General features: G+C 52.3%; 1 protein-coding gene across 1 annotated transcript in view; it reads left to right on the forward strand.

Annotated features, from left to right (window-relative positions):
- The window catches only part of Plxna2 (plexin A2), a gene marked incomplete in the record, with an annotated part of 202,644 nt that overhangs the window by 171,132 nt on the left and 7,066 nt on the right, over nt 1-24,446 (forward strand). The window contains 16 exon segments of the mRNA XM_005404545.2: nt 1,602-1,738; nt 2,844-3,011; nt 3,158-3,251; nt 7,202-7,441; nt 8,053-8,196; nt 8,512-8,746; nt 10,795-10,937; nt 11,574-11,842; nt 13,702-13,768; nt 13,927-14,073; nt 14,654-14,813; nt 15,175-15,278; nt 19,312-19,411; nt 19,870-20,060; nt 21,247-21,416; nt 23,827-24,039. Coding sequence (XP_005404602.1) covers nt 1,602-1,738; nt 2,844-3,011; nt 3,158-3,251; nt 7,202-7,441; nt 8,053-8,196; nt 8,512-8,746; nt 10,795-10,937; nt 11,574-11,842; nt 13,702-13,768; nt 13,927-14,073; nt 14,654-14,813; nt 15,175-15,278; nt 19,312-19,411; nt 19,870-20,060; nt 21,247-21,416; nt 23,827-24,039 — 2,582 coding nt within the window.

Genomic DNA, 24,446 nt, shown 5'->3' on the forward strand with positions numbered 1-24,446 from the left:
ATATTGAGATCTGTGAACCATTTTGACTTGAGTTTGGTGCATGATGATAGACTTGGGTCTATTTTCAGTCTTTGGCAGGTAGCAAGCCAGTTTTTCCAGCACCATTTATTAAAGAGGCTATCGTTCTTCCACTGAGTTTGATTGGCTGGAGGGACCAAGTTTAACAGGTCTAGAATTATCCACACGTTCTGTTTTCTGCCAAGGATATTTTGAGTGGGGGCTCAGAGGAGTCCTTGAAACCGAACAAGGACAGTGCCTCTGTACCCAGGACCAGGACAGGGGGTGTGAGCCAGACACTGTGTGTGTCAGCACAGGTACATACACACACATGCACATTCACATCTAAGAACACCTCGTCATGCTCAAGCAACAAGTAGTAGCATCGCAGAAGTTTTCGGCAAGGTTGGTGCTAAATTCACACCGAATCAATAACTCGCTTCTGAGGCCCTGGAGTCTGCAGTTGCTAAATTTGTTCTGAATCAATAACTTCCTTCTGGGGCCCTGAGATCTGTGGCCTAACACTTCCCTACATTGCCATATCGAGTAGTTCATTAAAAAGGGTTAACACTAGTGGATGGGGTCAAACCAGCCTTGCTAAGAGTTTTGAAAAATCATTAAGCCACAGAATTCTCTTTTCTCTAAAGCATTGTATCGCTTATTTTAGGTTTTGTGGATCTTGTCTTCTCGTCTTGGCATTTCTGTCTTTACCTTGCCTTTTTCTTGCTCAGATTGGAGGGTACCAGGACCTGTCTGGAACCAACATTCTGCATCTCCTCCCCAAACACAGGATGGTCAGATAGGGACCATCCTGTAAGCTGTAGATGTCAGAGCTGGGAGGGGTTTTAGGGATAATCCTGCCCACCTGCCTCACCTGCTGAGGAACCAAATCCATGTCCACAGTAGTGAGGGGCAATGCAGTCTAGAATTCATACCTGTGTCGTGGCTCAGTTAAATGCACTGTGCCCTTCACTGCCCTCTAGGCAGAAGCAGTCCCTTTGTGACTTGGGACAGCTGCCTGGCAAATTCTAAGCGAGACATTTGTTTGAGCTTTAGGCTGAATGTTACAACCTAGCACATCCACTAAAAAGTTCCAGCCAGCAGTGCGCCATCTGCCTAGCAAGGGGCATTGAAGCCATGTTGAATGCTTACTGTACTAGCAGCTCAGCACTCAGCCCCTCGCCTGCTCGGGGAAGAACAAAGGACATGCACTCGGGCCATTTATGGAGGACACAGTTTCTCCGTGGCCCAATCTAGGCAGGGATGCTTTCTTCAGCCCTATAGATTTTGTGCCAAAAATCAAGACAAGCTTTAGATAGAGAAGCATTTTCAAATTGTTCTCAATTTGTAAACTAATTGATAGATTAGTCAGTGTCACTCCACTTTCCCTTTAGTGTTATGAGCATGAGACTCCCCAGGGAGTTCATTAATTCCTGTGCTCTGCCCTCTGCTTTCCCTGGACTGACTCTCCAGCAGGAAGCAGAGAGCATTTAGGACTACACAGGGCAGAAGCACCTCCCCTCCCACAGTGAGGTAGTCCCTCCTCCCCACTGAGGCCTAGCCTAGAGCCTAAACTGTGAGCATGTCTCTGCTTCTTTCCAAAGAATCCTTCAGTGCTGTCGCTCAACCCCATCCGAGGGCCAGAGTCGGGCGGTACCATGGTGACCATCACAGGCCATTACCTCGGTGCTGGAAGCAGCGTGGCGGTGTACCTGGGCAACCAGACCTGCGAGTTCTATGGGTGAGATGAACTTGAAGGCCATCTAGAAGCCTGTGTATCTGGGACATGTGCACATGTGTTCCTGCACATGTTCACAGGTAGACCCGACCTCTGTGTTATTTGCTACTTGGGCCAGATTGCTATTCCAGCCATTGTGGGAAATGTACACCATTCACTGGTCAGCTTATATCCTGTATAAACTGGGAGCTAGTCACCTCTCAAGGTCATTGGAAGAGAGGGCCATGAGACTACCAGGTGAAGAAGGCAACCAGGAGTCCTCCATGGTCCTCCACCAATTGTGAAAAATCCATGTCCTCCAAGCCAGGAGTCCTCCATAGTCCTCACTAATTGTGAAAAATCCATGTCCTCTAAACATGGATTGAGTTCCCGCTCTGGTGCACAGAGACGTAAAGGCTTGGTGGTTAGGTTTTATAAGCACACAAACCTATGCTCAGGGCATCTCCTATGCATAAAGAACTGAAAGCCCCAATTGTCAGCTGCTCCCATGAGCCCTGGGAATGCAGAGACTCCAGAGAGAATTGTGAAGATCCATGGCTGGGAATCCAGTGTGCCCAGGGCTGTCTACCTGGTAATCTCTGTCTTGCACATAAATGCTACAAAAAAAGCAGGCACTGGGTGCTTATCACTAAATATATGAGGTTCTTAACCTGACCAGACTAAGTATTAGTTAGTCATAGTCTAGAAAAATCCAAAAAGCAAGGCTCCCCATAGCTCGTGGAGCCCTGTGCTTGCCCCATATTTTCCACCCACTTCCCCAGTGTGCTTGCTCCCTAATCCAACCAGGATCAGGGCACCAATGGCCATGGACAACACAGAGCAGAAAAGAGCAGCAGGCCACAAATAAGGGGATAAACTCTGAGCAGATGGGAAGAGTATGTAGGGTGGGGGAGGCGGGAGGAAGGGGAAGTAAAAAGGAGCAAGCTGCAATGTGTGTGTGCCAGTCCCCGTGGGCCAATGTCTTTATTAGATATCCTGAACATATACTAATAAAAAAAAAAGAAAGAATAGCAGGTCACTTCCTGCAATGTACCCCTGGACCGATAGGAGCCCCTTTCCAAACCAGGAGATACACCTTTCTTCTCAACCTCGTGCTGTCTTCCCTCAGGAGGTCAATGAACGAAATCGTGTGTGTCTCTCCCCCATCATCCAATGGGCTGGGCCCAGTGCCTGTCTCAGTGAGCGTGGACAGAGCCCATGTGGATAACAGCCTGCAGTTTGAGTACATAGATGACCCTCGGGTCCAGCGCGTTGAGCCCGAGTGGAGTATCACCAGGTAAGGCAGAGGCTGGTGTGAAGCTCCTGTCTCACGGGTCACCATCCCTGCAGCTGACATCTGGCTCAGCAGAGGAATCCCAGGGAGTGAGGCTCACCACGCCAGGTTTGGGGGTTTTACCTAACCCAGCCTCTGCTTATTCCCAGTGGACATACACCCTTGACCATCACAGGCTTCAACCTGGATGTCATTCAAGAGCCACGGATCCGAGTCAAGTTTAATGGCAAAGAATCTGTCAATGTGAGTAACCCATCCCTGTGCGTGTTCTGCTGCACCAGGAACTGTAGGTCAGGTGCAGGAACCCCTGGATGCTGGAAGGGGAAGCTGGCCCAAGACTCTGAGGCTAGAATCATGGTGCTGAATACTTGAGCCTTATAATGACTGTTATAATTACTGTATACTTTCTGGTCAGAAAGTGAGAGAGAGAGTGTAGAAAAGTAGTGGCTTTTGAGCTGATACGGTACCAGAAGGGCCCTATTTATAACATGCGTACTTTGAGGTCCGATGAGGAGTGTGGAGTGGGAGAAATTCTCGACTGGAAGCAGGACATTTAACCTCTCTAGGACATTTAACCTACACTCCTCCACTGTAAATATGACCATGATAAGACCTGCCTCACAGCCTGAAACATGCAAGGGGCTTGGCTGGCACCTGGTAATATTAGTCACTGAGTGCAGGTGATTCTGACACTGGCTGGGCACTAATTGCTGAGATGGCCAAGTTGAGCATTTTCCTTTATTTCCCTTTGCAGAACCGTGTCATTTAATTTTTTTCCACTATGGATTTTTGTGGTGGTAAAGAAGTCCTCTTAGTCAAGAGCAGAATCTCTGCTGTGTTTTGTGTAGTTTTCAGTTTGTTCTAATGGCTCCATCTCACTCTTTGCAGCCAGTATTTTCTGAACCATTATGATATCCTTAATTTAGCCCAGAAGATGCTATTTTGGCAATTACTGTTTTTCATGGGAATCACTACTATGAATGTTCTGACCTTCAGGGGATTGGTGAGGCAAAGTTGGCGATGTGGACAGTGGTATTGTCTCTCTTCTTATCCCTGCTGTTTCTTCAGGGTGCCAAAGCCCGGCAGGAAACACTGGCATGCACAAAATGAGATAATGTGCTAGGAAGTCAGACCCAGAAAGGTCTCAGGGGTCCACTCATTGCATAGCTGGGGAAACTGAGGCCTGAATGGCTAAATGGCTGGCCCCTAATGGTAATGGTGACTGGTAGCAGGGCCATGTTTGATCCCAGGCACCCATACTTTTCATAACTAGGCCGCTGGAAGTACTGGGTGGGGCTGGCATTTGTACCATGACAGAGGCTTGGGGCCACCTGTGCCACACTGCAGTTCCCGCCATGGTCTGCAGGTGAGGTGAGTGCTGCAGGTGAGGTGAGCACATGCCTCTTCTGCTCAGGGCACAGCCTGACCTGTGGGAAGAGAACCTGTGCCCTGACCACTTCCCTTGGTACCCAGGCGCTCCTGGAGGGGGCACATCACCAAATGCTGGGGCCTCGGCAGATGTGAGGTCAGGTGTGGGTTCAGTGAGCTCACACCCGGAAATGATACACTACCCAAGAAAAGTATGTGCATTTTTTTGGGGGGTACTGGGAATTGAACTCAGGACCTTGCACTTGCCAAGCAGGCACTGCACCCCTGAGCCATCTGCCTGGCCCTGTGCGTGCTTTTAAATACAAGTGTTCTTATTTTATTCAGACTTGGCAAGGCCAGAGTATGGTGTTGATCCTCACAGGCTAGACTCCAAGAGAAGGAACCATGTATTCCATGGGGTGACTGGAGGAGCAGTGGGCAGCCAGGAGGCAGAGAGGGAAGGAAAATGTGGCCAAAGCCTCTACTGTGGTGTCAACAGGAAGCAGCAGGCGCAGTGGGGCCAGCAGGTTTAGGATTGGCTGGCTCGAGCAATTTTAGTGGACTCTGTGAGCGCTGTCCCTCGGTGTCTGGTAGCAGTCCTGGGGTGATTAAGGCAATGGGCAGTGAGTGGGAATATACAACAGGTGCGGAGGTGCTGGGTGGTTGGTTTGCATATGCTGGGCACACCCCACAAGGCCAGCCCTTTGCTACCTGTAAGAATGAGCCAGCCCTGTGAGGATATGCTCTCCCCAGCCAGCAGGGCCCCGGGGGTCAAACACTAATAGACAGAAAATGAACTACACGAAAGCACCACAGAGCAGTTTGGAAAGTGAGTGTGTGACCCAGAAGGGCAACTCCCAACAGCTACAGGCTTTGTCCTCAAAACCCTTAGAAGAGAGGACTGGCCGAAACCTCACATAGAGAAGTCTTGGTGTAAGGTCCCGAGTCCTCTCTCCCCTCGCGAGGACTCAGCAGCGGCCCAGGCAGGAATACCCTAGCACTGCTCCCAGCCCCACTCAACCATGGCCATGTTTTGAGGAGTCAAGATGTAGGTCCACTTTTTGGAGGACCAGCGTCCCTCAGCTTCTGCGGTGAGCTGCTCTCAGGAAAGACGTGTGGCCAGGCAGTGCCCCTCAGCCTGGCCCGTGCTTATGACTTCAGCCCTGTGCTTTGTTGAAGGAAGGTGGGTCCACTGGACCCTCCTCATCCTCAGCCCACCTGGGCCACTCCTCCTCCTCGCTTTTGGTTTCAGAGTAACCCAGTGGGTGGTGAGGAGGGCCGAGCAAAGCCACAAAACCCAGAGGAATGTTTGGCAGACAAAGTGCCGAAGCAGCACAGGGCAGGAAACACACAGAGGCCTCTTGTTTGGAGCTGATTTGCTTATTCATAGAGCAGCCTACTTTAGGGAAACTGCAGGAGTGGGAGGAAGAATTGGGCAGGAGGCCTGAGAGGCACCCCGAGACGGGTGTCCTATCTGCAGATCCCACTCCCAGGTGGAACTGCACTTCTTGCTCTTCCCATGCCTCAGTGTCCCCAGCTGCAATAAGAAGGGGAAAATAAGTCAGCAGGGGGCTGCTACTGTGTGGGTGAAAGAGGGGGGAGCAGGTATTGACCTCTTCTGCATCATGAAGCCACAGTGGGTCGTTTTGTTTAAACTCCCGAGCTCTCTCAGGAAAGGGCGGGAAAGACTTGAACTTGAAGCTCTGATGTCATCTCTAGACACAGTCTGTATGTAAGTGTCAGCTTTGTCACAGTGGCACACATGGTCGTGTTTGTGAACGTGAAGCCGGAGTATGTGTACATTGGCCAGACACACGCATTCACCCTGCCAGGACAGCCTGTACTTGGGTGATCTGAGTTCTCAGAGATGCCCTTGGCTGCTCCAGGATGCCCGGCTCCCAGAGCTGAACCAAGCTGTGTGAGCAGGAGCCAGGAGGAGAGGGGGCAGGAGGCCGGGTCCTTCTGTGGTTTCTTCAGTCCGTCTGCCACCACCGGCAGCCCCGGAAGTAACCAGAAGGAGAAAATGGCTCAGACTGTGCTTGGCAGGGGCTACCCCGCTAGGAGTTTAAATGGCAGGCCAGAATCTACAAGAGCAAAGGACATGCTAAGCTCAGTGTCAATTCCAACCTCCTACCCTAGTGCAGGGTTAGGGTGCGTGGTTAGAAAAGAGAGCAAGCCGTGAGTTAAACATGCAAAGAGTTGCAAGATCCTGTTTAGCCATCAGGTTATTTTGCAAGCATATCAAGCACATAATACACACAGGGCAGTGTTCACCTACACTGTATCCTTCTCTCTCCCTCTCTTTCTCTCTCCTCCCCCACCACATGCTCTGTGCTCCCCCAGCTGGAACTTGCTCCTCCCACTCCCTCTTAGGCTACTCATTCTTCACATTATAAGGTGTTCCTTTCTTCCTGCTCCAGTTCAGCACACTCATACACACTCCCAGAGTCCTTCTCACCAGGGCATGTTTCCCATCCATTCATATATCTCATGGTCGACGGATCTGTTTGGTAATACTCCTTCAATCACCCATCTGCCCCTTGAACTTGTGACTATTTCCCTCAACAACCCCAAGTCCTACTCTGTGCCTGGCACGAAGTAGGCACTCAGTGTCGATGGGTGTGTGAATGAATGAGGTCAAAAGCATTCCCCCAACCTGTGCAAAAAAAAAAAAAAAGCCACTGCTCTTTTCCTTAAGGACCTGCCATGTAATGAAGAGGAGCAAGCCACCAGTGGTGACTGGCCAAACGGCAGAGGTGGGCATTGGGCCACTACCTCTGTCCCCTAGGAGCTTGGCATTCAAATTCTGTGCTCTGGGCCCCTAGGTGTGCAAAGTTGTGAATGCAACCACCCTCACCTGCTTGGCACCCTCTCTGACCACCGATTATCGCCCTGGCCTGGACACCGTGGAGCGGCCTGATGAGTTCGGGTTTGTCTTTAACAACGTCCAGTCCTTGCTGATTTACAACGACACCAAGTTCACCTACTACCCCAACCCGACCTTCGAACTGCTCAGCCCCACGGGCGTCTTGGATCAGAAGCCGGGGTCGCCCATCATTCTGAAGGTAAGGGCCATGATGTGAGAGAGCTGCCCACTGTCCTGCCTGGCTGCCCTCTGCTGTGCCCGTCTGCACACACGGACCCCAGGGCACCATCTCCCTGTAGGGGGAGGCTGTTAACAGATACTAACTGAGCCCTGCACCCCCTAGCTCCATTCTCAGTGACACTTTCCATTCTTCCTGTTTGTTCTCAGAAGAACAAACTATGGGAACCATAGGTTCAGACGGGCCTTGGGAGTAGCGTTTCCTCTTACGAGCCACTTCTGTGCCAGGTGACCTCAGGAGGCCACAGTCTTCTGGTGCTGTCTGCCCGAGAGTGTCATTGCCCTACTCTTTCACCTCAACCCCATCTATCCTTGTCCTAACTTCCTTGTTAAGTGTCTTGTTTCCCCTGCTTCTTCCCCTGTCTTCTCCAGTCTCAGTATCTCCTCTTTGTGTCCTCGCTTTCTCTCTATGTGGTGGCTGTTCTGTGCCCCCCTCCAAAGACCTCACCCTGGGGTCATGTATTGGTTTTTGCCTGGCCACCCTTCCTCTTCCTCCTTCATCTCTTTTGAGTAAGCGGTTAATGTCTGTGTGCCCGTGTCAGTTCTTCCTGTTGAGACTGCTGATCTCTACAGGGCAAAAACCTCTGCCCTCCTGCCTCCGGAGGGGCCAAACTCAACTACACGGTGCTGATTGGAGAGACGCCCTGCACGGTCACTGTGTCCGAGACGCAGCTGCTCTGTGAACCTCCCAACCTCACGGGGCAGCACAAGGTCATGGTGAGTGAGCCCCTCCATTTCTCCCTCCCCTCCCCACTGTGCACATGTGATCTGTCATGAAGGCTCTTCCTTCCACCTCACTGCCCGACTCACGCCCTGGTATCTCCTCATCTCTGCATCCTGCGTTAAGATTGGTGGCAGTCGCACATGCACGAGAAGGAGGGCAGACACCAGGGTGGGAAATCGCTTCATATCCAAGTCTGCACTGTGCAGTGGTGCTGTGTCGTGTCCCTGCTCAGACTGTAAGGATGTGATGGCATGCCAGGGCTCTACACCCATGTGCATCGTGTGCATCTGTGTGTGTACCGTGCACAGGTTCACGTGGGCGGGATGGTGTTCTCTCCTGGCTCGGTGAGTGTCCTCTCAGACAGCTTGCTGACCCTGCCAGCCATTGTCAGCATCGCGGCCGGCGGCAGCCTCCTGCTCATCATCGTCATCATCGTCCTCATCGCCTACAAGCGCAAGTCTCGGGAAAACGACCTCACACTCAAGCGGCTCCAGATGCAGATGGACAACTTGGAGTCACGCGTGGCTCTGGAATGCAAAGAGGGTGAGCGCAGCCTGGACCGCCCCTCATCTCCAGCCTCGCCATTCCCCGCCTTGCAAATGACCCCCATCTTCACTCCCACCCTTCATACTGCCTGGACCTCCATTTCTCCAGATACTAGCTTTCCCCCAAATCCAGAGCAGCCACTTGGAAGAGGTTCACAGTGAGGACTCAGGTCTGCTTGCCTAGTTCTTGCCCCACTCTGCTGTACTCCACCCACAATCTAGCTGACTCCCCACCCCAGGGCCTCCATGTCCCCACAGATGGCCCCCTGGCTCAGACTCCATCCTCCAGACAGGAGGGTCAGGTCCCTGGTTTTCATAGAGGCATCTGTGCAGCATCTAGAAGCATCAGCAGGAAAGGCAGGTGGGCACCTCCCCTTCTTTCTACCCCATCACCTCCCCAGGGTTTGTTTTTTATCGGCACTGCAGGGCAAGCATGCTGAAGGCCTTGCTGGTGGCAACCTTGGCTGTGCCTGTGTGTAGGAGTAGCAATTGTGTTTTCTTCCATCTCCCACGCAACCACAGCCACAAGGCGACAAGCGGACCCGGTATTCTCTGGGGCTTAGGACCTGGCAGGTTTTCTGAGTAAACATCTCGATTAGGAATCAAAACATTTATCCTTTTGCTGCAAACAGCATTATCAGAAACAAGGGCTCTGCTGCATGAAAGGGAAGAGCCATGCTGGGAAGAGTGAGGCAAAGGCTCCTCTTCACACTAGCCCTGCAGAGTCTGGGCACCTTAAAGACGGGGCTGACACAGGGGTGAGGCTTCGGAAGCCTGCACTTCCCGGACTCTCCTGTGGGTTGAGTGCCCATGACCAAGGCTGCCCAAGGAGTTGCATAGTTGAGTTCCCCATGACCAGGAGTTGCATCTTGGTTTATCTGCTTGCTTGGAAAAAGGCAACAGTTTGCCTGTTCTGGTCTTTGTTGGATCACCCCAACCATTTCTTCCCCTGCTTTTAGAATCTCCAAGATCTTTATCAAATGGTTCAGTATGGCATCCTTTCTTCCTTCTTTCTTTTCACCACATTGCAATATGCACAAAGAAAATCAAAATCATAGATAAGCATAGAAGCTAAAATAATATAAAAAACAACCATCTTTTCATCAGCTAAGGAAGGCAGTATCTTAGTTAGTGCTCTGTCACTGTAACCAGTACTTAGATAATCAATTTGTAGAGAAAAGAGATTTCCAAGTTTTCAGCCTTACACTGTTGGCCCTGTTGCTTTTGGGCCTGTGTTAAGGCAGTACAACTGGCAGTAGTACATGGTGGAGCATAACCATACTTGTCATTGCCAGGAAGTGGGAGAGCAGAAGAGGGAGGGGCTAGGATCCTGTTTTAGGCATTATTTTTTTTTGGTTGCTGGGACAAAGTACCTGATATATAGGACTTAAAGAAGTAAAGATTTATTTTGGGTCATGGTTTGAGAGAGTTCAGTTCATGTTCAGCTGGCTCCAAGGCAGAAAATGTTCTGGCAGAACAGACTGGTAGAGGAAAGCTGCTCAACCATGGAAGCCAGGAAGAAAAAGATGAAAGAGCCAGAGCAAGAAATATTGTATATCCTCCAAGGGCACACCCAACAACTCACCTCCTCCACCGCCTCCTCAGTGGCACATTCAGCAATGAACTCATTAATGTATGAGCACAGGCCCCGATGATCCAACCACTTTCCAAAAGACCTATTTCTGAACACATGAGGTTTGGAAGAGACATTTTTGATTCAAACTGTAGCAGGCCTCATAGTCTCTTTCTAGAGCTGCCTTCCAATGCCTTAAAAACCTCTCAGTAGGCTCCACCCATTGAATTTTCCACCACTTCCCACTGACACCAGTGTGGGGAGTAAGCCTTTAATACATGGGCCTTTGGGGGAAACAAAATCCAAGCTACAGCAGGCATCCTGGAAATAGCTCTGTACCCCTCCCCCAGTCCTGCCCTGTGAACCTCACTGCCTCTGCACCCCAGGCACCCTGCCTTCACTATCTTCTCCTGCTATCCTCTGCCCCAACTGGGGCTCCCCTTGAGTCTCCCTGTCTTCACTCACTCTCACAGCTTTTGCTGAGCTCCAGACTGACATCAATGAGCTAACCAGTGACCTGGACCGCTCTGGAATCCCCTACCTGGACTATCGTACCTATGCTATGCGAGTCCTGTTCCCAGGCATCGAAGACCATCCCGTCCTGCGGGAGCTGGAGGTAATGCCTGTCTCCTTGCTCAGCCACCCTGCAGGAATGCAGGCCCATGCTCCCCAGGAAGCTCAGATGGGTCCCACAGCCTGAAGTCCAGTTAGAAGTGTGAGGTGACGGTTCAGAAGAGTCTCACTGCAATATCCCTATCTGGCAAGTCACAGCCAAGGGAGCATTCTGACACCTGGGGACCACTCCAGGATGAGGTTTATTCTTTGTCTTTTTTAATTAATGACTGAATTAACAACAAAAATCCTGCCTCATTCTAGAATGGGTTTAGGTGGCTTAAGAAAGACTTAAGACTCTGTGAATTTTGTTCCTTCATTTGTTGGTTTGCTTTACTGAAATTAATAAATCAGGACAGGGGATGTTGAGGGGAGGCTGGTGCACTGAGGAAGTCTGGTGGATTTTCTCCTGCTGTGTCCTTGGGGGAAGCCCACAGCATTCCCCTGGAGAGCTGCTTATGGAGCCTAGCCATTAACCTAGTGGAAAGCCAGAGCAGACCGTGGTCCTCAGAAAACAGCCATTCCTCCAACAGCGTGGGTGGGCAATCAGTGGAGTTTTCCATAGGCCTCGTGGAAAGAGTCCACACCAGCAGGCCCTCCCGACAGCCTGGCCTGAGAAGTCTCTCACCATCCCTCCCAGGTCCAGGGGAATGGGCAGCAGCATGTGGAGAAGGCCCTGAAGCTCTTTGCCCAGCTCATCAACAACAAGGTCTTCCTGCTGACCTTCATCCGCACGCTGGAGCTACAGCGCAGCTTCTCCATGCGCGACCGTGGCAATGTGGCCTCGCTCATCATGACTGGCCTGCAGGGCCGCCTGGAGTACGCCACCGATGTCCTCAAGCAGCTGCTGTCTGACCTCATCGAGAAGAACCTGGAGAACAAGAACCACCCCAAGCTACTGCTGCGGAGGTCTGACCCACAGCAGGGCGAGGGAGGGTAGCAGCATCTGAACAGGGACGTGGCACCTAAGCAACACAGGAAGATGCTCAGTCCCCAGAAATGGCACCCACACAGCACAACCTATATCCACAAATCTCCCTAGAGTAGAGTCTGGTCCTGCAGTTCCAAAAGACCACAGTGTCTTAAGCAGCCAAGTGGACCTGGTCTGCTTGGGAACCTCCCTTTAAACCCCAGCCTTGCCACTTGCTGGCGCTGTTGCTTAGTCTTCTCCTAGACATTATGAGAATAGCACCTGTCCTGCAGTGTCTTTCCCTCCCTCTGCCTCTGGAGCTGTGCTGTCCAGCATGGAGGCCACTAGCCATAGGGAGCTATTAACCAAAATGAAATAAAATGCAAACTTCACTTGCTTGATCACGCTGACCGTATTCTCAGTGCTCGGCTGCCCAGTACTACCTGTGGCTGGTGGCTGCCGTGTTGGCTAGCACAGCCAGAAATCGTGCCCATCTCCACTGACACTTCCATTGCCTTGCACTGAGCTAGAGATATGGCACAGCTTCTGTGCCCAGCCTCCTGGGATGGAATCGCCAGTATCTGGTACCTGCCGCACTTGTCATTTTCCTGGTGTGGGAGAGGTCTACAGATCTGGCATCCCCTTCATCTACCCACTGTAGAGGCCACAGGGAGCCCAGCACAGCCCTGGACCCCTCTGGGCAGCAGGGGTTGGAAGGAGCCACCTTCACTCACAGCCCCTCCTCCTGAGCTTTCTGCTATTCAGGTCTCAGGCTTCCAGGGCCCACGTGGGGTGAGCAGGGAGGCAGCCTGGCTTTGTTTTATGACTACTGAGCTCCCATCCTGCCAATCTGAGCATTAGAAACTCTCATTAGGAACTGTTGTATTTAAATTAGAGCTAATCTCAGGCACAATGCAGGGAGAGGTTGCTGGGAGGACCCGGGGAGAAAGCTACAATTTTTTCTGCCATTGTCACTCTCTCCCCGGCCCAGGTTTCTGAGCCGCCCTGGCAAATGCCTAGGATTTACAGCAACCAGAGGGTATAATTTGCACCACGTGCAGGGAGTTAAAATACCCCTGCAGCATTTCCATCCCCAAGGGTCTGTCACAGCAGCTTTGTTTCTTCCCAAGTCCCCAGATTCACAGCCCAAGAATGGGGTGGGGGAGTGGAGGGGGTGGTGCTTGCAAAAACAGATCTCCTGTTGGCTAAACTCAAGCACTGCTCTCTACGTACAGGGCTGGATCCAGAGCACAGGCAACAGTAGTAATGCTAGCTAATGTTTACACAGTGTATCCTGGAGCCACTTTGAATATCTTAACACTCAACCCCTAACAGCTGTGTGAGGTAGATACTACTACTGTGCCATTTAGAAATGAGGAAACTGAAGCCAGATAGGTGAAATGACTCACCCAAGGTCACACAGCCAGTATCTGGCAGAGCCAGGATTTGAACCCATGACAGCCAGACCCTGACTGTTGGGAGAGGCAGATGCCAGATGTGCAAAACAGAGTATTCAGGCTGCAGGAGCCGGCAGAGGAACAGGAAACCTCTGTTCATCACCCTGAGACCAGAGGGAGTGGGGGGAACTGGTGCTTCAGCCTCCAGGATAGGGACTGGATCTGCAGCCCCTGCCTCCAGCACCAAAGCAGTCTGGGATGAAGGTCCTAACCCACCATCTCCACAGGCAATCAAAGTTCCAAAGAAACTCTCAGACCTAAGCTGTACTTCAGATCCTGGTGCAGCTGGGCTGGACCTGGCCTCCTGGGCCAGCTCTGCATTTTCTTGTGCCCCCATACCAAGCTCAGCACTGTGTCTCAGACCCTCCCTAATGACTGCCCTCTCTCCTCTGCCTCCCCAGGACAGAGTCTGTGGCTGAGAAGATGCTGACCAACTGGTTCGCCTTCCTCCTGCACAAGTTCCTGAAGGTGAGAAAGACCTCAGCCCTCAGGAACCGGGACTCCCTGACCTTGCTGCTCCCAAGCTCCTGGCCCCTCGGGCCCCTTCTCCCTACCTCCACACCCCAGAGGCACTCAGGAGAGGAAGGGCACAATCCCACACTTCCCACACCCCACTGTGTCTGCAGGAGTGTGCCGGGGAGCCGCTCTTCATGCTGTACTGTGCCATCAAGCAGCAGATGGAGAAGGGCCCCATCGATGCCATCACAGGCGAGGCCCGCTACTCCCTGAGCGAGGACAAGCTCATCCGGCAGCAGATCGAGTACAAGACGCTGGTGAGGGGCTAGCAGCTGGGCCCAGGACAGCCCGGGTACCACCTGCCCCACCCACACCCTACCCTCTGACCCTGGCGCCAGTCCATAGGGCCAGTAGAGACAGCAGGACAGATGAGGGGAGCCTGGGGATACATTAAGCATGTCGAGGACAGGCAGCCCCCTTGCTTCCTTTCTCCCAGCCTCATCTGGTGAGCTCTGGGAGCTCTGTGCCTTGGTTTACTGCATATAATATTAGGGAGAAGGAATGCGAATCTGCTGATTCCTAGCATAGAAGGTCTGGGGAAAGGGGAGCCCAGGCCTTGACCCTCCTGAAATCACCCTAGTGCCCTCAGGGGCCTCATCCCAAGATCACAGTCTCCCCAGAGCCATCCAGGAACTAGGAAGTAGAGACCTGAGTCTAGGAGAGGAGTGGACAGGGTGACTCAGGCTCTCATGGCCAATACCAGGAAGTGGGGAGGAGCTGAGGCACAGAACAGAACTACACTGAGGAGGGCAGGAGGGCAGCCCTTGGGTAAGAAGACTGAGGCCCCCGGCTCCCCCAAACTGCCCCTTCAGGTGCTGACCCATGACCCACTTCCAGATCCTGAACTGTGTCAATCCTGACAACGAGAACAGCCCAGAGATCCCAGTGAAGGTGCTGAACTGTGACACCATCACGCAGGTCAAGGAGAAGATCCTCGATGCTGTGTATAAGAACGTGCCCTACTCCCAGCGGCCACGGGCTGTGGACATGGACTTGGGTAGGAGGCCCAGCTTTGGAATGTGAGGGAAAAGAGGGGCTCCCCTGGCTTCCTGGAGGCATCCAGCCATAGGAGTGGCAGGACAAGGCCAAACCTGCCCTCCTGGAGCATGTGTCACAGGGTGCAGGCCGGGCAAGGGCACTGAGAAAATCGCCCTCAGCGTGGACTGTGCAGACACAGCCGTCCTGGGAGGCTTTCCAGGCTCCCTGCCCCATGTAGGCGTGGATGCTTCTAAGCACTGCCATTGGCACTAGCTCCAGGGCTCCAGGGCCGCCAGATCCCTAGAGCGGGCCCAGACAGGTGACCTTGACCTGCAGCCCCAGCCCTCTCACACTGCACTTGTACCACCTTTTCCACCCAGAGTGGCGCCAAGGCCGCATCGCCAGGGTGGTCCTGCAAGACGAGGACATCACCACCAAGATTGAGGGTGACTGGAAGCGGCTCAACACGCTGCTGCACTATCAGGTGAGGCCCAGGTTACCAGCAGGGGTGGGGCCTCTGCTCAGCGTGGTGCTGTGCTGCAGGAGAGTGAGCTAGGGACTTCAGCACCCCTAAATGACTCCTTCCTTCTAGTTTTTGCTGTAAGGGTTCAGACCTTACAAGCGGGTTTGTTCTCCTTTTCTTCCTTTTCCCAGGGCCTGGCACAGGGTTTCTTGGCTCCTGGTGCTCCCTCAATTAAAAGAGTCCTCAGACTCTGCCCTCCAAAGAGGTTTAACTGGCCGGGCTAAGACTCAGGCCTGCCTGTCCCAGGTCTCCATGTCTATAGGAAAGCCTACCTATTATGAAGTTACCCTCTCTGGTTTCCTTCTCCTGCAGCTGAGCTGTGGGGCTTGCAGTGTAGCAGGGAATCTGAGAGGCTTGTCCTCAGGTCCTGCAGCTCATGTCCGCAGAAGAGTTGCTTAAGCTGTCTTCTGCTTGCAAAAGGGAGCCCTGCCCCACTTAGAACGTGGACGGGATGAAGCATAGCCAGCAATGTATTTGCACACTAGAAGATACAGTGAGCAGTTAAACCCCCCAGGAAAAGGACACCGAATCCGGAGTAGCCCTTCCCATCCCCCGGAAATAATCATGGCTGGGGCTTGGGGGACTCTAAGATTAAGCACAGGTAGAGAGATTGGGACTCAGGGAAGATACTGAAATAGAAACTGGAAATGAGAGACACTGAGGGAAATTAAACCAACTAGAGGAAGCGCCTGGGGCTGCAAGACTCAGGGGGCTGTCTGATTCATAATATCCTCCAATGTCCCTGTCTCCAAAAGGGAGGCATGCAGAGGGGCTGCCAGGTCAGGTTTGCATGCATAAAGCTGCCAGTGACCAGACTGCTGGGAGCCCTGGAGCTGGCCCAGGGCCTCGGGAACACAAAGGATGCCAGGGGACACTGGGGTACCCCAAGCAGTACTCCCAGGTTCATCTTTCTCACTGGCCTTCATCCCCCATGCTCACACCTCGCCTGGACCCCAGCCCAGGTGGAATGAGGCAGGCACAAAGGGAAGCGATAAGGCTTTGGGAGCATCTTCATAACCCACCTCCCCACTCGCTGGTGGTGTGACTTTAATCTCCTTCAACCTTGGGCTCCGCATCTGCAAAATGGAGATAATTGACTATTGAATGCACGAAGGTATCTGCTAGGATTAGAAACAAGCGGTGAGGTACCCAGAGTGCGTGTGTACGTGCAAGGTAGCTCTAATCATTCCCTGTTAATTCTGTACACGAACACACACCATCCACACCATGACACATGGTAAATGCATCCAACAGAATAATTGTCATGAACCAATTAGAGCTGAGTAAGAAGGTGCAAAGGAGAACAGCGCCATGCCCCCAAGTCCTGTGTTCTTTGAGGGCAGGATGGGGACTTTCTGCTCTGTCTCTGAGGTTCTAATGCTTGTTACTCAGCTGCCCATCCTACAGCACCCGACCAGAGGAATGAAACAGCATGTCTGTCCTCCAAGTGCTCATCATGCAAAGCATTTCCAATTCCCTGATGTCATTTATCATTCATGTATTCATTCATTTATCAAATATTTACTGAGCTTTACTGAGTGTGAGACACTTCTCACATGCTAGCCCTGAGTGGAGAGGACCCCAGGATCTCTTCCCTTGGGAGACATTGGTGGTGAGGATGGCAATGGTGATGATGATGACAGTGATGATGAGATTGTCTTAGTTACTTTTTTCATTGCTGAGACAAAATACCCCAAGCCTAAAGTTAAGAGAGGAGATGTTTACTTAGCTCACGGTTTATAGAGGTTGTAGTCCATAACTGGCTGGCTCCAAAGCAAGGTGGCGTATGGAAAAGGGCAACCTTTCATGGTGGGCAGAAGACAGCAAAAGCAACAAGCAACCTTAATCACATCTTTCTGCCCCTTTTATACTCTATATGGCTGCTGGGATTAGGGCAATGCCAATCTAGTCAGTGAACTGATCACAGACCCTTAGTCTCAGCATCACACACTACCTTCAGCCTCCTCTGAAACCTGCCCATATGGCTTCATGAGGCTTAGGGGGACACCTGGACATAAGCCATAAAAACGATGATGGCGATACAATGGCAACAGTGATACCAGCGCTTGCTGAGAGCTCACTGACACCAGCCTCTGGTTTAGCCTTTACGCCCCTCGATTCCTTTAGTAATCCTCACAGCTATGGTTACTAGACACAATTCTTGTCCCCACTGATGCAGGAAACAACTGAGGCCCAGAGGAATTAAGTTGTCCAGCTGGTAGTCAGGGACAGACCCTACCGGGCATCTTGGGCACCCAGTTTGGTTGAGAAAAAGAAAAGCCAAGGGCGAAGGCAGCTTAATGGCTGGACTAGAACTGAGTGGAACTCCAGTCACGTGAGTTATCTCATGGCTCTTCCTTTAGGTGACAGGAACTCATAAATGGATTCTTATTGGGAGTGTAAACCCCTGTCCCCACCAAGTGATGGGAGTGTCATTTCAGGGGTGTCGGTGGCAAAGAAATTCCTGAGAGACAGAAGTGGGCAGACCTCTCCTCTGCCCCAGACCCAGAGTTGATGATGCAAACTGACCAGCCCAGGAAAGCAGCAGAGTGCTGGCACCTTCTAAGCGGAGGACCAGCACTGTGAGGGGCTCAGGTCAAGCATTGCCCTCTCGTTGACCCCCTGGGAGGCCAAGGTCCTTGGAGCCCCCACAGAAGAAAATCTGCATAATCTTAATTAATAAAGAGATGTTAAAAAGCTACCCAGGCTCCTGCAGATTTATAGGGAGGGTAAAATTAAACACCACCACTAAAACCGGCTATCAGGGAATCTCGTTAGCATTAATGTTCATTTATAGTTTGACTTCCCAACATTTAATTCTTTTTTGGTGGGAAAGAGGGACTGACAATTTAAGACCCAGAAAGATGGTTTTATGACTGGTGCGGCTATAAATCACTTATAAAGTTCATAAAAATTGTTAAAATAAAAAATGGTTTAATAGGAATGTTTTATGGCCCATAACATTATTATAGCTGTTTTATTCCCTCTGTGTTAGGGGTTTAATTGGATCACCAGAATTCTGGGGATTCTCCACTTTTATTGGATGGAGGATAATCTTAAATCAAAGTGGCCCCAAATGTCTTCAATATGGCTCCTCATTTATCCCCATAGTCAGGGTGCTGAGCCTGGTACCCTCCCAGAGGATGGGGTAAGACACCGTCTTTCTCTTCGACTCCCAAAGGGCAGCTGCCTTTTTTGGTAGAAACTATTCAAGGTGCCTCAGACATCCTAGGATGCAGGCCAGGAAGAAATCAGAGCCAAAAGAGAAAATGTGTGTGACTTGAAATAAAATCCCAAGTGATCCTTTATAATGAGGAGAATATGTACTCCAGAGCTTGACAGATCTGGCTACCAATATCGGCTCTCATTATGTGAACTTGAAGCTATTACTTAGCCTCCCCCTGCTTCCGTCTCTTTATCTGTAAAATGGGAATAATTGCCTGGAACCTGCAGGACTGACAGAGGCCACATCTGTCCAGGAGAGACACTGGACAAACAACACGTGCAAGGTGTGCATGTAATTTCAAATTTTTTACTAACCACATTAAAAAGAAAAAATTGACAGTTGAAATTAATGTTAACAGTGTATTTAATTTAACCTAATCAATCTAAAATAAGTATTGTTTCAATGTATAGTCAATATGAAAATTATTAATGAGACAGTTTATATTCTTTTATGTACACTAAATCATTGAAATCCAGTTTATCTGGTATATTTTTAGCTCATCTCGGTGCAGACAAAAAGAGTATGTCCCAGTTGGGACTGAGTACACTTCAGGGGCTCAGCAGTCACATGCAACAAAAGCTACCATATCAGGCATTGCCACTGTGATCCAATAAAAGTGCAAAGAACAGCAGCGACAAGTTATTTTTAGTGTTCCTGGATTCCTTACTGTCTACCCACTCATATCCCATAATCCTCCAGAAGTACTTGGCTAGGTAACTTCCCATGATACCCACATTCACCCATATTGTGTCTTTTGCACCATTTCAGGTGTCAGACAGATCAGTGGTGGCTCTAGTCCCCAAACAGACCTCCTCCTACAACATCCCTGCCTCTGCCAGCATCTCGCGGACATCCATCAGCAGATATGGTGAGTCCCAGAAGCCAGTCTGGCAGCTCTGGGTAGGGTCTGTGGTGGCCCCAAAGAGCACGAACCACCCCTTCTCACAGCAGTAAGCCCCGTGTCTGGCTGCCACTCAAAGGCAATGGCCCACCAACCTAGTCACTCCTGACAGGTGCACCTCCTGAGAGAGGCATGAGAACATATGTGACACTTCCTCTGAGACCACATCTGCCCTTCCTCTGAGACCACAGGCTTGTGAAGGAGTTAGAGTGGCTCCTCATTCTAAAAAAGACTCCAGGCTCCTCTTCTCATGCCAACCAGAGATCTCTAAAATAATCCAACAAATATGAGGTCCCATAGGTCCTTCCCTATTCCACCCAGATTATTCTGAGTGGATGGCTCAGATGGGCAGGACTCTGGAATGACACAGCCAGCAGGGGGATGGCCTCGGTCACTCAGAGCCCTACCCCTCCCCTTCCCTCCAGATTCCTCCTTCAGGTACACGGGCAGCCCTGACAGCCTTCGGTCCCGGGCCCCCATGATCACCCCAGACCTGGAGAGTGGAGTCAAGGTCTGGCATCTAGTGAAGAACCATGACCACGGTGACCAGAAGGAGGGTGACCGGGGCAGCAAGATGGTGTCTGAGATCTACCTGACCCGGCTACTGGCCACCAAGGTAATTCCTACTCTGCTTAGGCCAGGGGAGCCCTAAAGGTACCCACTGAGATGGGACTCAGTCCAGGACCATGGACAGAGTCCCCAGGGGGTAGCAGCTCTCTACCCTTGGAAAGTAGCAGTGGTACCATTGCTGTCCGCCAACTCCTGTCCACTGTTACCCCTCTGTGGAGGAACTCTCTCAGTCTGGGCCCCATCCCCAGAAGGCACTGGGAGTTTATTGTTAGTGTTAGCTGGACAGATGTGCCAGCCTCCACCCCACTGCCTTTTCTACCCGTTTCTGGCCGAAATGGAAGAGAAAGCATGAAGCCCCATCCCACTGATAATCTAAAGGAAGGCTCCTCACCTCAGTCCATCTGCCTTCATGTGAATGGCAGATGGGAGGGAGCTCCTCTAGTAGAGAATAAAGTAAGCCTTAAGGATGTCAGTCAGATGGCTCAGATCTGCAAGTGAGGCTAGATTTCCCCCACTCACCCCACTGCAATGCTGCTGAGAGTCTCACACAGTGGCCTCTAGCTTGGTGCCCTAAGTCTTTCTCCCAGGAAGGCCCAGAATCCCTTCATCAGATCCCCTGGCTCCATTTTTGCTTTGCCCAAGTGCTTCCAGCATACAATGAAAGAGCAGCAAAGGAAGAGAGAGGGTCAGTGGTTCTCCTGGCCCCCAAAGGTGGTCCTGGGGCCTGCAAATGTGGGACTCATGCCCAGTCTGGCTCCTGCCCCAGAGGTCTTCCTGAAGGCCCTGCTCCAGATGCCACTCATGCCAGGTCACCAGTTTCCTGAGGCTCTTTGTACCTACTATCTGCCCCTCCCAGGTGCTGCCCGTCCAGCCAGGAGGCACCCTGTCCTCCAGCTATACTTTGCACTGGACAGCCTGCCTGTGCCCTTCACCCTTGGAAAGCCTAGATGCAGACCACCTCCTATCTTTCCATGAGAGGTCCCGAGCCCTCCCCTGCTATCACAGTGGCAGGCAACTGCAGATTAGAGGGAGGTTCTGCAGCTCCCAGCCCCTCCCATATCCTGACACCCCAACCACTGCCCCTTCCAACCCTGCCACAGTGTGCACACAGCCGCTCATCGCAGATGGCTTCCCCGGGCAGGATGGGCCCAAGGCACCATCTGCCATTCCTGTCTGCTGCCTGCCATTCCCCTCCCTCCTCCGCTTCACACTGCCCCCTTCTGCTCCCCCAGGGCACCCTGCAGAAGTTCGTGGATGACTTGTTTGAGACCTTGTTCAGCACTGTGCACCGGGGCAGCGCCCTCCCGCTGGCCATCAAATATATGTTTGACTTCCTGGATGAGCAGGCAGACAGACATAGCATCCACGACACAGATGTTCGGCACACCTGGAAGAGCAACTGGTAACCCCAGGGGCGCCCCACAGGAGGTGCAGCCTGCAGAGGCCCTGAGCTGGGAGGGCAGGGACAGCAGGGACCCTGGAGATGGGAAGGCAAGCTGTTCCCAGCTGGGGCTACATGACTGGAGATTCCTAAAACACACAGTACACGCACACTCCGCAGAACCAGCATGATCTCCGGGCTGACTGCTGCAAGGGGGACCCCCCTGGTTGGAACTCTGCACACAGTTAAGCTGTACCCTTGCAGTCTGCTTACCTTCCCCAGGGTGAGCCTTCCCTTGATGCCAAGACCTCTTCAGGAGGTCTTCAGGAAAAGGGAACTGGGGGAACCTACACAGAGGTCATGTTGGAAGCTGGCAACTGAGCCAAGTTTTGCAGGGTATTCTGAGAGGGACACTTCCTGAGACAGGACTCTGTTAGAGTTGGCAGCGGGTGGGGAGGGAGCTGCTACAGACTTGAGCCTGCAGCTCTGAGTTCCAGTGCAGACCTGATCCCCTAAACCCCAGGTATTAGCCCAGTGCGTGGCTTTCAGGTAGCAGCAGGGCAAATGTCCTGCAGGCATGGCTCCCTCCCCTAAAGGCACCTCCACATCCAGACCAGCAGTGGGAGGAATGGCTCCCTCAGCTCCTGCCATGAGACTTATCTCTCCTTGGTTGTGACCCTGGCCCACAGGCCAAGCTAAGACCTGGTTTTTGGGTCAGATAGGGCCTGGAAAGACAGAGTCAAAGGCTTCCTTTGGGAGACAGCAGGGAGAGGGGGGGCCCTGGCATTCAGGTTGGGCAGGCAGCCCACGCAGCTGTCTGGAGTCAGCGATCTCAGAAAACAGAGCTGACACAGATGGGCCCAGGCTGCTATTTGGGAATCAGAAGTCCTAGCAACCAACAAAACAGTTTGGAAAGAGCCAACCCTGACCTCTTCTCCTGGCTTCTGTGGGGTGTGGTGGTCACTGACCCTCCTACTTCTGCAGCTTTGATCACAGTGCAGCAAAAACAGAGAGGCTGGGTGGCCGTCGAGCAAAGCACCCACAGTGCGGGATGCCCTGGCAGGCTTTTCCTCAGCATTCCAGCTGTGGATCACAGCCATCTCCTTGGGCAATGGATCCTCAGCCCAGCACTGGGCATCGGCAGTTTGGAGAAAATCCAGAGAAAGTTCTGAGTTACCCTGTCCCTGTGCCTTCTGTGGGCTGGCCAGACCCAGCAACAGAGACGCACTGCCCAGGTATTGCGGTGGGCAGAGTTCCCTGGTCCAAACTTTGTCCAAAGAAAATCAGAAGTCCCGCGAGCTGCCAGGAAGAGGAGGACCAAAGAGATGCACCAGCTCTCAGCTGAAGCAGCTCCTTTCAGGTCTCAGGAAAGTGAGCAAGTCTCTGTTATTGCAGGACAAGCAGAAATCATAATGGGCAGGCTTGGGGTGGGGTACAGTGGCCTTTCCCAAGACTTGGCAGTACAAAGCCATTTGGGAACATCTGGAGTCTGTGAGAGTCAAGGAAGGACAAAGAAGGGGAGATAGGAGCTGGGGCCATCACCTCAGGGATGAAGGACACGCCTGGAGACGAGGCACATGACACACAGCATTGGAGAGTTAAGGACGGAAGGCAACTGGAAAAGAAGGCGGAACTGGGAAGGCAGGAAACAGCAGCTGTTCAGGTTTTGAAGGAGGGTAAACGGCTTTTCTGCCTTATGGCCTCAGCAACAGAAAAAACTCCTCTCTGCTTAAAAATTCCTGAGTCACCAAAGGAAGTATCCTAACTACTAGTGGTTCTTCTTGGGGTGGGAAAATCTCAGGGCTGCACTAAACCATTCCCAGGGTGCCCACAGTAGCCTCCCCCTCTCCCTCTGCCCCTGCCTAGACACAAGAAAGTCCTGGGGAGAGTCCTGAAAGAACTTGCCCCCGGGGAGCCTGTTCCTGGCCCTGCTGGGCAGGGCCAGCCCTGGGAAGCGGCTCTGGCAGCCTGACTGGCCAGAGAGGGCAGGTGGCGCCCTTTGTGTCCATTCTGAGGCAGCGCCTGGGGCTCCCAGCGGCCTCTTTCCTGACAATGGCCAAGAAGGCTGCAGGGAAACTCCAGGAGCCTGGTGGCTTTGTCTGGAGCTCTGAGAAAACTGGGCTGTCCTCTGTACTTGGGCTTCCCTTGGGGCACTAAGGCCTTCAAAAAGCCTGCCAGGAGGGGCTGAGTCTAGCCACGTCTAGCCACGCCCACCCCTCTGTTGTTAGGGAGCAGGTTGGCCCCCGTGGAGTTACAAGGCCCCTCTGCTTCTCTCCCAGGGTCAGTGCTGTGGGAGCAGCCAGGGCTGCAGGAGCAGCCATTTTCTGTGATTTCAGATAGGTTTGACCGTGAGGGCTGGGCAGGAATGCTAGCAGGGCACATAAGGGCAGGGCCAAGGGGTCATTCTCGGGTGCTCTGCCTCTTCCCGCAGCCTCCCCCTGCGCTTCTGGGTGAATGTCATTAAGAACCCGCAGTTCGTGTTCGACATCCACAAGGGCAGCATCACGGACGCCTGCCTGTCGGTGGTGGCCCAGACCTTCATGGACTCCTGCTCCACATCGGAGCACCGGCTGGGCAAGGACTCACCCTCCAACAAGCTGCTCTACGCCAAGGACATCCCCAGCTACAAAAGCTGGGTGGAGAGGTGGGCAGCACACAGCACGGGCGGGCACCACTCCCACCCTGAGGTGTCCTGGAGCAGACCAAGAGCTGGGGCGTTGTTTGCTGTCCCTTGGGGAATGTGGCCTGGGGACCTCACAGTCCTCTCCTTCCTCCTCATCCACGCTTTCTGCTCTGAGGGGTGGAAAGCTGTGCCTGTGCCATGGAAGTTTGGTGATTATTATACAAGTTCCATGTGTTAAGCATGAGCTAAGCAACTTGCACTGTGGTAAAGCTTTTGTGCACACCATGTAATTAAAATGTTTAATGGAAGCTGGGCATGGTGGCCCACATCTGTAATCTCAGAACTCTGAGAGGCCATGGCAAGAAAATGACAAGTTCGAACTTAGCCTGGGCAACTTAGTAGCTTTGTGAGACCTGTCTTCAAATTTT

Source organism: Chinchilla lanigera, unplaced genomic scaffold, assembly GCF_000276665.1.
Source record: "Chinchilla lanigera isolate Chin_1 unplaced genomic scaffold, ChiLan1.0 scaffold00088, whole genome shotgun sequence".
Taxonomy (NCBI): Eukaryota; Metazoa; Chordata; class Mammalia; order Rodentia; family Chinchillidae; genus Chinchilla; species Chinchilla lanigera.